Source organism: Gigantopelta aegis, chromosome 6 (assembly GCF_016097555.1).
Source record: "Gigantopelta aegis isolate Gae_Host chromosome 6, Gae_host_genome, whole genome shotgun sequence".
Classification (NCBI taxonomy): domain Eukaryota; kingdom Metazoa; phylum Mollusca; class Gastropoda; order Neomphalida; family Peltospiridae; genus Gigantopelta; species Gigantopelta aegis.
Genome location: NC_054704.1, coordinates 8588881 through 8603440, shown reverse-complemented (window position 1 = coordinate 8603440; position 14560 = coordinate 8588881). Strand labels below are relative to the sequence as shown.

At 34.7% G+C, this 14560-nt stretch overlaps 1 protein-coding gene across 1 annotated transcript in view; it reads left to right on the top strand.

Annotated features, from left to right (window-relative positions):
* The window catches only part of LOC121376392 (phosphoglucomutase-2-like), a 33419-nt gene extending 31455 nt beyond the window's left edge, over window positions 1–1964 (top strand). The window contains exons 18-19 of the mRNA XM_041504242.1: window positions 1175–1308; window positions 1599–1964. Of these exons, the coding sequence (XP_041360176.1) occupies window positions 1175–1308; window positions 1599–1710 (246 nt within the window). The 3' untranslated portion in view covers window positions 1711–1964. The remainder of the gene's footprint in view (window positions 1–1174; window positions 1309–1598) is intronic.
* Window positions 1965–14560: the final 12596 nt, after the last annotated feature.

Sequence of the window (14560 nt, the reverse complement as noted above, 5' to 3'; positions counted from 1 at the left end):
AAGTTAATTTTTAATTTTCATCAGAAGTTTTCGATTCACTTGATATTATGATGCTATGTCATTTTGAACATGGTGATTGGAGGAGCTCGTTCGATTGCTGTCTGGTGTTTGCATTGACACTGATGTTAAAAATGCTGCCATATATTGGTCCTGCAAATAATATACCCAATATACCACAGATGGATGATTTAGTGGAACCAAACATTTGATTGTGTGTTCAGTATTGTGTAGATGTCAAAGCAACTGTATTTTTCCCAGTTGTGGAAACGATCGGGCGTGTAGAAGATTTCGATTTCCAAACAAGCATTTTGCTCATTTCCTTGTGTTGTTCATCGGATATTCTGGCATGTGCGTTGACTGATGCAACATTTTTGTGCCTAGACAACTGCAAAATATGTGTGGGAGCACAATTGTTATCATTTAAAGCTGCAGCATTGTTTTTCAAAAATGTTATACTGTCAGTGACGGCTAAAGCCAATTGATGAGCAACACTGTATTTCTACCAAATAGAGCAAATATTTTCTTATCAGTGATGCTTTCCCCAATATAACTGCAGCTCCATCCAGACCAAATCCAAATACTTTTTCATGCCAATTTCATTTCAATAAAAAAAAAACTGATGGTCTTTAAAGTTATCAAAACTGCATCATCACACAAACTCAACTGTAGCAGTTGAACATATTGTACACATGTTGATCCCTCCTTCATGTATGTTGCTCATATGATAACATGTTTTTCTGTTCCATGTTTTCGTCAAACATTACTCCAAGTGCCTTCATATCTAACGAAAGAGAAGAATACATAATAATCTGTAATTTCAGAGTATAATAATCATCATCATCATAATCATCATAATCATCAAAATTATAATACTAATAATAATAATAATATATGTTTAATACATTTGTTATAATATGAGTTTAAAACAACTAAAGTCTGAACCAAATTGTTAACAACTTTAAATGGTTTAATTAACATTCCATTTACTACAAATAATTATATTTTGACATATATTCATTATTTTGACAATCAGGAATGGTATTCTTTATTCTGTAATTAATGACAACACCAACAGTAATCTTATGTATATACAATTCTTTGTTCTCAGACAAGGTGTCAGACCATGTCAGACTGTCGGTCTCTGCAGTGTTATAAATGTTTTAGTTTTTTTCAGCTGCTTCCAGTTAGCAAGTCAAGTCACATGATCACTTTCACATTTGAAAATGGTTGCATAGCAACACTACGCACCAGTGGTACAGAACCGAAAATAAAATATTATACTGAACACAAGCCAAAACCGGAGACAGGGTAAGTAACAAAAACCAAAACCTAAAACAAGGCAAGTATCACAAAACAAAACCAGTAACATAAACCAAACTTGTACACAAGGCAAGGCAAACTACTAAAACCACAACCTGACAGGACACATTGCACTACATAATAACCAAAAAAACAACACTTGGAAAGTTACCGGGTATTTTGGACAAATTTATTGATGAGTTTTCATTGTTATTCATGTTAAAATATCATTAAATTATTCTAAACTTTGCACACACTGAATGCTTTTATTCTCTCTATTTTTCTTCTTTTTGTTTTAGGCTGGACAAAGCTGGAGCCCAGAAAGAGCTTGATGTTATTGTAGAGTGTATAAAGAAATACTTCTTCCAGCCTGACAAGTTTGATCTGATCCCGAGACCTGTTGAACTATGAGCAGTTCGCACAGAATCTCACCAGTCTTAGTATTATTACAGAATATACTCCGAGCTGTCTGAAACATTGTATCATGACTTGTATGTTTATCATACTCTCATCTTTCCAAGATATTGCATGGCCTCAGTTTATGCAGAGATTTGTTTTCACAAAGGGACATTCCCGAGTTTGCTGCATTGTGAGATGTTTCCGACTAATAAAATATTTCTACGATTAAACTTACATATTAAATATATTTTCTTATTTAAAATATAAGTGTCTGTATATTCAATGTGTTTCTGGTCATCTTAATATTTGTAAGAAGCCCAAACTGGATTTTGTCTTCAAAAAATTTCGTACATACGAAAAAATCTTTTTTAGGAAATAAAATGAAATTTAACATAGTACAAATACTAGAACGATCAAAAACATGTTTAATATACAGCCACTAATATTTTATGCAGAAAAATATATACTGATATATACTTACAGTCGTCAAAAACTCTGTTAGTCGATAACATTCTAAAAATTGCAGCAAACTCGGGAATGTCCCTTTAAAGTGACAGAGCCTAGTTTTTAAACATTATATTTTTCACTATTAGACCCAAAAATAGACTTACTTAGATTTTGTTGCTTAGATTATTCATTTCCGCACATTCTTGTGTTTCTGTTCATCCTAGTGTTTCTAATACCACAAAATGCAATTATAATATTTTTTAAAACACACGTCATTCTGAGAAGTATCTGTTATGAAGACAAGCTCTAGTCTACGTTTTATGGGTATTTCCCTGTTTCAGTGTTAGAGACTCTTTATTTCACTTTGTGGTAACTTTATCCAGATGTGTAACAGGTTTGTAAATTAACCAAACTTAGTGTTAACTTTAACAGGTTGAAACTAGGGTCTGCGACTTTAAAGGATTGTATCCATACTGTTACAGGGATACCATTTGTATGTGGATGTTCCAAGTCTGAAATAATCAGTTTATTGAATGTAACAATGATGAACATATATCTCTGGTTTTGAATGTACTGTCAAATCTGTGTTACGGTGCACAAGTATCAAAAAGTGGCCACTTAATATGGGTCACTGCTATAGCAGGTTTGGCTGTAGGCCTACTTGATCAAATATAGGCCACAAGAGGTTGGTCGTTGTAATAATAAAATATGTATCTCTTTTGTTTGAAAAAGACTTTGTCAAGTAAAGGTCCCAAGAGATCAGTAATACAATCGGTTGTAATGAAAGAAGAAGACACCTGGTTCATCTGGCTCTTGTGTAAAGTAATATTCTCATGAGATCAGTAATACAATCGGTTGTAATGAAAGAAGAAGACACCTGGTTCATCTGGCTCTTGTGTAAAGTAATATTCTCATGAGATCAGTAATACAATCGGTTGTAATGAAAGAAGTAGACACCTGGTTCATCTGGCTCTTGTGTAAAGTAATATTCTCATGAGATCAGTAATACAATCGGTTGTAATGAAAGAAGTAGACACCTGGTTCATCTGGCTCTTGTGTAAAGTAATATTCTCATGAGATCAGTAATACAATCGGTTGTAATGAAAGAAGTAGACACCTGGTTCATCTGGCTCTTGTGTAAAGTAATATTCTCATGAGATCAGTAATACAATCGGTTGTAATGAAAGAAGTAGACACCTGGTTCATCTGGCTCTTGTGTAAAGTAATATTCTCATGAGATCAGTAATACAATCGGTTGTAATGAAAGAAGTAGACACCTGGTTCATCTGGCTCATGTGTAAAGTAATATTCTCATGAGATCAGTAATACAATCGGTTGTAATGAAAGCTGTAGACACCTGGTTCATCTGGCTCTTGTGTAAAGTAATATTCTCAGTCTCTCTGTCTGGTTTTACAGACTTGAATATTGTCCTACATTGTGGGTTTCGTTGAGAGTCACAGGATAAAACTTTGAGGACGTCTTCTGAAAGCAATAGGTGACATAATGACACTAAATTAATGATGGACACATATATAAATATTTATTTATAATGTAGCATTTTATTAGCTTTTAATCCAATCATGTAGTAGGCTGAATTAAATTAACAAACATATCATGTGTACATACAGATATATTCAGGACAAATACCATAGCTGAAACATTGTGCATGTACCAATTTGTTCAGGCCCAACAAAGACTTTTATGCAGATTCTTTCCACTAATTTTCATGTTTATATCCAATTAAGATTCAAGCATGGCACATACATGTATCTCAGTAGAAAAGGTACACAGGAAATCGAGTGCATCAAACAATTATTTCTGTCATTATCTTCATGGATTTGTTTTCATTGCTCTGCATCTTCACCACACCCAAGTCACACATGACAACCACACACGTGGTAACGGGCTTAACCACCCAGCCATGCCACGAAGCTGGTGCTTGCAAGGATAGGGCCTGTAATTAGTGTTAGTAATCAGCTAGCCATAATGTGTTGCAACTCTCCCTCATCATACATATCACACCAGGGCCATTACAAAAAACATCTTGTATTGGTACATGTCTGTAACATGAATTTTACCTCTGCTTGCTTCAGTAGCCTCTTTTGGTGAAATTAGTGGGAGGGGTCATCCAATGCAGTTGGACTATAATTTAGAAGTTGTAAAAATATATTTTACTTTAGTGCTACTAGAAACATATAGGCTAATGATTATACTCCATGTAAAGCTATTATCACCATCAATACAAGCAGTCTTGTTTTGGGCACATATTTTAATTCCCCTCTGTGTCATAATTTAACTCTAAAGAAACATCAGTTGTATTTCTCTGTGACCTTCCTCACGGAAATTTGTTTTTATGTTTTAACATGAGAAACATTTGTGTGGATACATTTTAGTGCCAATATAGCTTTTGGGGTGGCCATTACAACTGGTCTCAGACCTAATAGCTATAGCTATAAATATAACAAGGCCAATAGGAAAACCCCTATTTAATAAGAAAACAGTATTGGCAATGGATTCTGTCCTGGGATGGGTTTCTGGCTATCCAGATGCGGAACCCAGGACAGACATGCTCGAAACGTTTGTGGTATATGAGCATGGGAAAAGTCACACATGCACACACATTGGCAATGGAAGTCATTCCAAATATTAACAGGTCTTCCATTTTTGAGTATTAAAAACAAAAACCTGTGTTAAGGTTCCAGGACCTGTGTAGAGATCTTGTTCCTTATGAGGAAATAAATATTTTATTATTAAGCTTCTGTGTGTTTTTTACCCAATATTTATTGATGTTTATGTTAACATTAGGGATTAACCAACAGGCGAGGCCTATATTAGGTCTCTCCCTACATTTGACAATAACAAATGTTACGTGGCAGACAAAATAATACAATTGGTTAAATCCAACAAGTACATGTAGACAAATAGACAAGAAGTGAAGATTGTAGGTGGCTTATTGATAAACTCAATGTATTAATGAATAATAGAAGTTTTATCATTTATGGAAGTGGTTTTTTAATAAACATTTTGATATCTTGAAGCTTGTAACCATGTTATAATTTTCTGAAGTGTGTAATTTCCATGCAAATATGCAGGGCTCACACTGTAATGAATTTTGGTTTAACCAATTTTCAGATATATAGAGTATGTATTTAAACATTATTAAAATGTGGTTATGTTTAGGACTATTTTATTAGCCAAAGACTAAATGTTTTAGCCCCTTTATATCAAAGTTAGCAATTTGCTAATTTGGCAATGTACATGGTGAGTCTTGAATATGGGGACAACAGGTTTAATAAAATGACTTATCATATAATATCTTACATTTTCAGTGCAATCAAAGTATGTGATATTTTTCAGATCACATACTTTAAGAATTTGATAACTTTGCAAATTAGATGTAAATTAGTCGAGGTCTCGACACTAGGTTTATTGACATTTAAGCAAACTTACATGGGTGACACTCCATGATTGACGTATGCATTCATAGTCATCAAATAAAAACATTTCAATGGCAAATTGACACTGAAAGCTGTCCAGCGTTCAGAAAACAAAAAACATTAGGCATAACTTTATTTTGATGTAAGGAAATCCAAAATGACGTCATTCGAATTTGACGTCATTTCCATTCAAAAATACACCGCGCCACATATTCTTACGTCATTTGAATATCTAGTAATGGCGGACTGGAATTAAAGTTGTGTGTACAATTTACACAAACACGTTGTATTAAGCTTGAGCTTATATGATAAAGAGATTATTACCCTCGTGTATGTCGGTATCGTCAATATCATATGTTAGGAATAAAAATAATGTATTATGCTCGCCAGAGGCTCGCATTATACAATTTTTATTCCAAATATATGATATTGACGATACCGAAAAACACTCTGGTAATAACCTCTATATCTTTAATTCTTAATCAACTGACAGACTGTATACTGTGAACAGCCAGAAATACACATGAATCTAGTCACCATGAAATACAAGAAATAAACAGTGGTCATATAGATACAGAGAACTTAATTAAGTATCACCAGTACCCCAAGTCTACTCTGAAATATGATGGGAAAAAGTTAAATTATCTGAAAGATCAGTCTATTTACGGTACTAAAACAAAAAAACATAAATAATGATGGCAGTGTTGTGACAGTACTGTATTTGAGGAATAAAGGGATCCACAATAACTATAGATTTGGAAGGTTTTATGATCAGGTAAAATTGGTCATTCTGTCTGAAAACGTTCATCATAATAAATCTCAAAAAGACAACCCACTCCTAAATGTCCGTAACAAAGTGGAACTGTTACGGTGACCATCTCTACCTTTCTTCTCATTCCCCCAATGAGTCTCCTGATAGGATGAAGAGGTAACTGCTGCCAGTCCTGATGCAGAACACCCTCAAGATGGAATTTCTTTCTACAGATAAAGTATATAAAAGTAGCATTTTTATCAAAGAGTAAACCTTATTGGACCTGTTCTTTACAGAAACTATTATTTCAAGGGGTGCTTAATTTGTTTCTCTGTGTGTATTTAAACAGAATCCTGTATATTTGTTCATACTTATTTTTTTAGATTACATATAAGATAAGTAATAAGACTTTTACAAAAAGAAAAGAAGATAATATATAATACTGTCTTGATGAGTGTTTTGTATTACAATTCTCCAGTGCAGGAGGCTTGTCAGAATGTGTACTATAGTATGTGGTAATAGTATTATGTTTTACAATCTTACTAAAATGTGCTTGTGTCAACTGCTATATTATTTTCCTCCTAAAGATGAAGTTAAAAATCTTAGCTCAAGCTATTATAAATAATTTTACCTATTTTCTAATATTGTTTTTAAAAGTAGTGAGTTATTGTTTTAACACACACACACACACACACACACACACACACACACACACACACACACATACGTACACACACACACACACACACACACAGACACACACACTATTAATGCATGTACAATTGATTATTTAATTGTTAGGTGTTATTTCATATTTTTGCTGGATTTTCAGTTTTCATGTTGTACTATTTTCTTTGCCTCAAGACATAATATTTCTTGTGCCAGTACCCGGTAATATCAGTTTGCAGTATGAAGTTTAAATATTTTTAGCTTTTGGGGTGTTTTTTATTTTGTTGTTATTGGTTGTTTTCAGGGGTGTTTTTTTGCTTGTTTTTATTTTTAGTAATTTTAACCACGGTTACATATACATGTAGTTGACACATATTTAATAACTTTTCAACACGCATGGAAGGAAAGCCTTTAACCCTCTGATGATGTTCAGTTATTTAATCAAACAAAAAATACACAGTGTTTGAAATTAGCTACTTCATTTGGGTGGTTTTGTTTCAATTAATATACATGTACAAAAATGCTTGCAGTAATTAGTTTTTCTGTCATTTTTAGTTTTGAAGAACAATTGTAACTGAATGGAAAGAAATAAAGGAACACATGCTGTTTGAGACCAAATCTGTTTCACTGTTAAGAATATTTATGCATGTACAAAATACAGGGACTGCCAGGAGCATGGTTACTGTGGATAAGACTTGTTTGCAGTCAATATTTGATGTTAATATTTCGATGTTCCCTTATTTCTTTTCATCAGTATATTAGTAGAACAATATACTAGTTCATTAATAACAAACAAACACCTGGTGACACCATTGATCTCTCCTTGGTCTTAATTGTTATTGACTTCATAGCCATTTGGATTTGTTAATACGATGATGTTTTCTCAATCTAGCCAAAACCTTATAAATTTGTAGCATATATATATATATACATGTATGTATATCAGTTTATATATAAACCTGTCCTTTGCGGAAACTATTATATACAGGAGCTGTATAATTTTACAATTGTTAGTTTTTTTCTCTAAAATGAATGTTAATTTTTAATTGATTTTTCCAATAGAATATTTCTGTGTTGGTTGTGTTGTTATTAGTATCCATCTGCTTGATAGTTAGTGGAAATTCAATAAAACACATACAACCTTTCTCTGAACTGGTTTATTTTAAGAGCTCTAGATTAAGAGCTCTAGCATATATTGCTTAGAGAAAGGTTTTATATGGTCACTGACATAGATGCTTGTTGAAGCAATTTTTATGTATGTTTTAAAAAACAGATAGACAGTTGCTTGTTGAAGCAATTGAAAGGCTTTATGTATGTTTTAGTCACTGAGGAAACCGAGATAGACAGTTGCTTGTTGAAGCAATTGAAAGGCTTTAAAGGAACAGCCTCAAAGATGCATAATGACCAAAAATACTCAATTGTTTTATAAATTGTAAAGATTATACCTTTCATTACATGTCAACACAAAATTACATATAAATAATTTCATTTACTACTATTTTAAAAATGTATATGATTTAAAATCCAATAAGGGTGACCATCAGGCTAAGATGTGACATCAGAGTTTGAATTTTAATTGCATCTCCGTATTGACAAAGAACTGGCTGCTGTTTTATTGACACTGCGATGACCATTTACTGTGTATTTTTACTGTTATATAATTATGCAAGAATTGTATATGGATCCATAAATTGTTTTGATATTCATCACAAATACTTGTAAACATAGCAAAATATAGTACTTAATGGCAACCTGGACAAAGCAACTTTTAAAGTATTCTGGGCAGGTTTTTTTGTTTGATTTGATGGGACATCATTTTAATAAATTGTAAATTTCCCATACCTGTGTAATAGTTTTATAGTACATACTATATACTGTACAAATATTTCTATGTTTATAACCTGAATAACAAAAATATTATCACATTCAAGGAGCCATTAAAAATAATGTAATGTAAAACCTGGCATTTTTATAGCCCTCCCCCATAAAACATATTGACCATTCCCCCATTTAAAATTACCAAGCCCTTCCCTATGTCACTATAATGTAATCTGACCAATATTATTAGATATTTTGATTGATTTGGTTTGGTAAGAAATACTGTTTGTTAAAAAACAAAACAGGAATAGTTTTGAAAACGTATGTTACTTATAGCTATTGACAAACAGCCCGTCCATCCCTTCATCCATACTGTGTTGTAACGCAGTCGACCATCCTCCTAGAGTGTTGTGTTACTTATAGCTATTGACAAACAGCCCGTCCATCCCTTCATCCATACTGTGTTGTAACGCAGTCGACCATCCTCCTAGAGTGTTGTGTTACTTATAGCTATTGACAAACAGCCCGTCCATCCCTTCATCCATACTGTGTTGTAACGCAGTCGACCATCCTCCTAGAGTGTTGTGTTACTTATAGCTATTGACAAACAGCCCGTCCATCCCTTCATCCATACTGTGTTGTAACGCAGTCGACCATCCTCCTAGAGTGTTGTGTTACTTATAGCTATTGACAAACAGCCCGTCCATCCCTTCATCCATACTGTGTTGTAACGCAGTCGACCATCCTCCTAGAGTGTTGTGTTACTTATAGCTATTGACAAACAGCCCGTCCATCCCTTCATCCATACTGTGTTGTAACGCAGTCGACCATCCTCCTAGAGTGTTGTGTTACTTATAGCTATTGACAAACAGCCCGTCCATCCCTTCATCCATACTGTGTTGTAACGCACTCGACCATCCTCCTAGAGTGTTGTGTAGTTGTTGAATGGCCTTAAGTTTGTATATCAGAACAACACAGTCCGAATGATGTTTAACAAGGTCGAGGTTGTGACTAACCTCACCCCTAGTCATTTCAACTTATTTTTGTGCTTATATTCAATTACGATTCAAGCACGCTGTCCTGGGCCCACACACATCGGCTATCTGGGCTGTCTGTCCAGGACAGTTGGTTAGTGGTTAGTGAGAGAGAAGAGGGTGTAATGTCCTTACACCTACCCATTGAGCCCTTAAGAACTCGCTCTGGGTTGGAGCCAGTACCGGGCTGCGAACCCTGTACCTACCAGCGTGCAGTCCGATGGCTTAATAACTGCACCATCAAGGTCGTTCCACCCTGAATTAATGAGAACAGTTGAAAAAATTATTTGTATGGTAACCACAAAAACAAATGGGATCAGCAGAAATTAAAAGCATGAACCTGTAGCCATTTAAATCACTAATGCCTATACAAGTGTAGGTACGTACTTTTTAAAATTATGTAATGATCTCAATCAAATTGGTCAATTACATTTCCACTGCAAATATTAATACAAATGTTTACAAGAACAAAAGAAGAAAATATATTTCTATCCACTGTCGTATATACAGGTTTATTTGTTGACATTTTATTACGGGACAACCCATTTCAAAATGGGAATTTTTATTCCATTGCCGTTCATTATAGCGACAACAATCGATGGACACTGCGTGATAACACCGCGTCAGTCTCACACCACCATGTACGTCCTCCACGTGTGTTCGACCACGCTGGAAATGACGAATTGTTTCAAATAAAGTTCACCGTCACTAGCGTCGATCAAAGTTTGATGCTGTATTATGTCCTCGCCAGTTCAATCCGGTTTAGATAGCACAGTTTAGACTGTGATATGGATTTTACAAAGTCCTTGTTTGAAGATGAGCACCCACTGCATTTGTTTACATGCGCAGCATCTGTGAACAGCGAAAACACAGCACGCAGTTAGGGTAAGTTGCGAGGAAACCAACTGTTGTTGAAACCATAAATTGTTTCTAATGTTGACATGACTCCAAAATAGGTTACATGCACACACAATTGTCAAATTATATAGTGATATATAGCAACTAGTGGTTTATAAATATTAATTTTATGTGATGAAAGAAAAGAAAATGTAATATTCAGACAATGACTGGTTAACATATGGGTATCAAAGTCGTATCCAACAGAGAAATAATCGTGGCTGATTCAGTTACAATCTAATTAAAATTAGCTCCACTATTACATGTGGATCTAAAGACAGCCAGTTGGAGTTCATGTCCACCAATCAAAACCTTACCTGCAGAATCCTGCCAGTGATTTAAAACTAACAACACTGCGTAGTCCCCAATGTCCAGGTAACATTTCGTCTGTAAATAATAATTTCGCCTTTTAAACTTCGCCTTTTAAACGTTATTTGGGAGCATACAAATTCTAAAAATATCGGGCGAGTCTATTTTAGTGGCCGCAGTACAGCGAACCATACCAATACGTACGGGGTGGGTTATCAGTCTTCAATTTTACATTAAAAATTATTTATTTATTTATAAAAAAATAAAAATAAATAAATCAGTCTTCAGTTTTACATTACAAATTATTTATTTTATAAAATAAAACATGTTTTAAGGCATTCGTAATTCACACGAAACATGTCGTATACCCTCAGGATAATTCGGAATGTTTTCAAATTATTTTTAAATCACTGGCAGGATTCTGCAAGTAAGGTTTTGATTGGTGGACATGAGCTCCAACTGGCTGTCTTTAGATCCACATGTAATAGTGGAGCTAATTTTAATTAGATTGATTCAGTTAAAAGAATGCGTGGACTCTTTGGGAATAGGTTTATCAAATTATAAAAATTATAATTAAAGAAAGTATTAGCAGTAATTAGTAGTATCACTTTTGTTATGCGTCATAGTAATAGTAACTTAATTGTGTATATGGGTAGTGTTAAAGGATGTTTGGGCTAAGCTCATAATCCCATATATACATTATATGTTTCAGACATGCGTAAAACAGCTGATAAAAAAAATCCATCTAGAAACCGATCAATTGCCTTTTTATTTTATTTTATTAATTTTTTTTAATTTTTTTTTTATTATTTTTATTTTAAATAATGGTCACTTCTAAATCTGTCACTGTGACTATAAACAAGATGCATTAATGAGTACTTTAAAAGTTTATTATTCCTTCAAACGTTTAAAAACGCGTTATTGTGGAGATGAAGTTTATAAAATGCGTTGACCTGAATATATGGAGGCTCATCAGCAGCCTGCGAGTGACTAGCACTACAGAAGGACTCGGGACAAAGGTTTCCAGATAACTAACAATTGCGTAACACTTAGCAGGTCAACGTGTTACGAATCGGAGTTGACTGGTGTGAAAAGACTTTTTATACAGATGGTTTTCCTCGCTCATCGGTTGAAGTGTTCGCCCTTTGGCCCATTGTTGATTAAAACTGCAAAGTATGGTCAGAGTTCTATTAAGCCTAAGTTAACAAAGAAAACACGCAATTTCCCATATTTAAAGTTATAATTAAACATGATTATAAAATTGTCCATACTTTAAATTTCATTCTTAGGAAATTGCATACTCAGCCACTTCTATAAAGTGACTAATACAAACCTTACAAGAAGAAACCAACACTGAAGCGATAATTAAACGGTTCAGGATGTCGTGTCGGGTTTCTTTTTACAGCCTTGGCATGTATACTGGTAGACAACATGTAAGTTAAATATCAGGGGAATCGAAACTCAGCAAGTTAAATGTACCATCAAATAAAAGAATTATTCATGACGATGCTTGACATCCAAAACTACACGTTTTCAATGTGGACAAGTTTAACCGTACTGTTATATTGACGATACCATTTGTTTAAAACACCGTATTTATAAGGATATGAAACGACAGTCTGCTTCATATCAACTTTATTATACGAGCGAGTTGGTGGGACACAGTTGACACGTACGAAATAATCGCATGTTCAATATATTATTTATGTATTACGCAATAAAGTTAAAGTAAAGTTTGTTTTGTTTAACGACACCACTAGAGCACATTGATTTATTAATCATCGGCTATTGAATGTCAAACATTTGGTAATTTTGACATATAGTCTTAAAGAGGGAATCCTCCACATTTTCCCATTAGTAGCAAGAGATCTTTTATATGCACCATCCCATAGACAGGATGGCACATACTAACGCGTACGGTCTTTGATATACCAGTCGTGGTGCACTGGCTGGAACGAGAAATAGAACAATGGGCCCACCGACGGGGATCGATCTCAGATTGACCGCGTATCAGACGAGCGCTTTGCCACTGGGCTACCTACCGCCACTGTATTGCTAAATAATGGTGTCTGAAACGACCTGGTCCAATTGAAATTATTAGGAATGAACGACGACAGTGTTTGTGTCGTCATGTATAGCTGCACCCCTGCGCGTGCTGTAACCTCACCGTGGTGCAGGGGTGTAACATTCTCTTTGAGAATGGCCAATACAGCACAAATTGAAGTTTAGAGTAAAATTTGGTGTCCGTAAAATTCTGTGATATTTGTATTTGTATTTTTGGCACAGTTCTTTACACTGTTTTTGTTTAAACCTTGAATTTTTATATTGATGTTGATCATCACTTTATTTATTTGCATTATCATAGTTTGACACCCAATAGCCGATGTATTTTTCGTGCTGGGGTGTCGTTAAACATTCATTCATTCGTATAGCTGCAGTGCGAGATATCACTTTGACATTAACTACGTTATTTGAACCGTATGGGTAAAACTGACAAATATTTCAAAACACATCGAATCCAAAACTACAAACATTCTAACAAATATTACAAACAATCCGAACAGCATAAATACGTTTTTGTGTTGTTGTAGGTTAGTTATATATACCACTGTGTAATATTTATTCATACGGCGAGATCCAGCCTACGTTGGATATCGACTTAAATACATCTGATTGGATCTTCCATGGTGTGGACCTAGATACATATAAACAATTTTTTTATAAAAAATTTGTTTAACGACACCACTGGAGCACATTGATTAATTAATCATCGACTATTGGATGTCAAACATTTGGTAATTCTGACAAGTAGTCAGAGGAAACCCGCTACATTTTCCCTTATGCAGCAAGGGGTCTTTTATATGCACCATCCCACAGACAGGATATCACATACCACGGCCTTTGATATACAAGTCGTAGCACACTGACTGGAACGAGAAATAGCCCAAAGGGCCCACCGACGGGGATCGATCCTAGACCGACCGCGCATCAAGCGAGCGCTTTAACACTGGACTACGTCCCGCCCCCCAGATGTCAAAGCCAAATGTCAAGTGAAATGAACACTTGTCAAAACCGATTACTGCCAATGCCGTATACGCTGTGAAAGGTCGGTAAATACATTATAGCTGGGAAATACGATTATCTTTCTTTTACACCTTTTGAAGATACGACTGGTACATCAAAGGCTGTGGTATGTATTGTTCTGTCTAAGACAGCGCATATAAAAGACCCCCCCCCCCCCCCCCCCCCCACCCCCCCCCCCGATTTCGTTAAAGAAACATTTATTTTATTTTCCTCACTTGTAGTGTTATGACGTACTCCTATCAAAGTTAAAGTTCGTTTTTTCTAACAACACCACTGATTTTTTTAATCATCGATTGTTGGATGTCAAACATTTTGTAATTTTGACAAATAGAAAGGAAGCCAGCTACATTGTTTCATTAGTAGCAAGGAATATGTTATATGCACCATCCCACAGACAGGATATCACATACCACAGT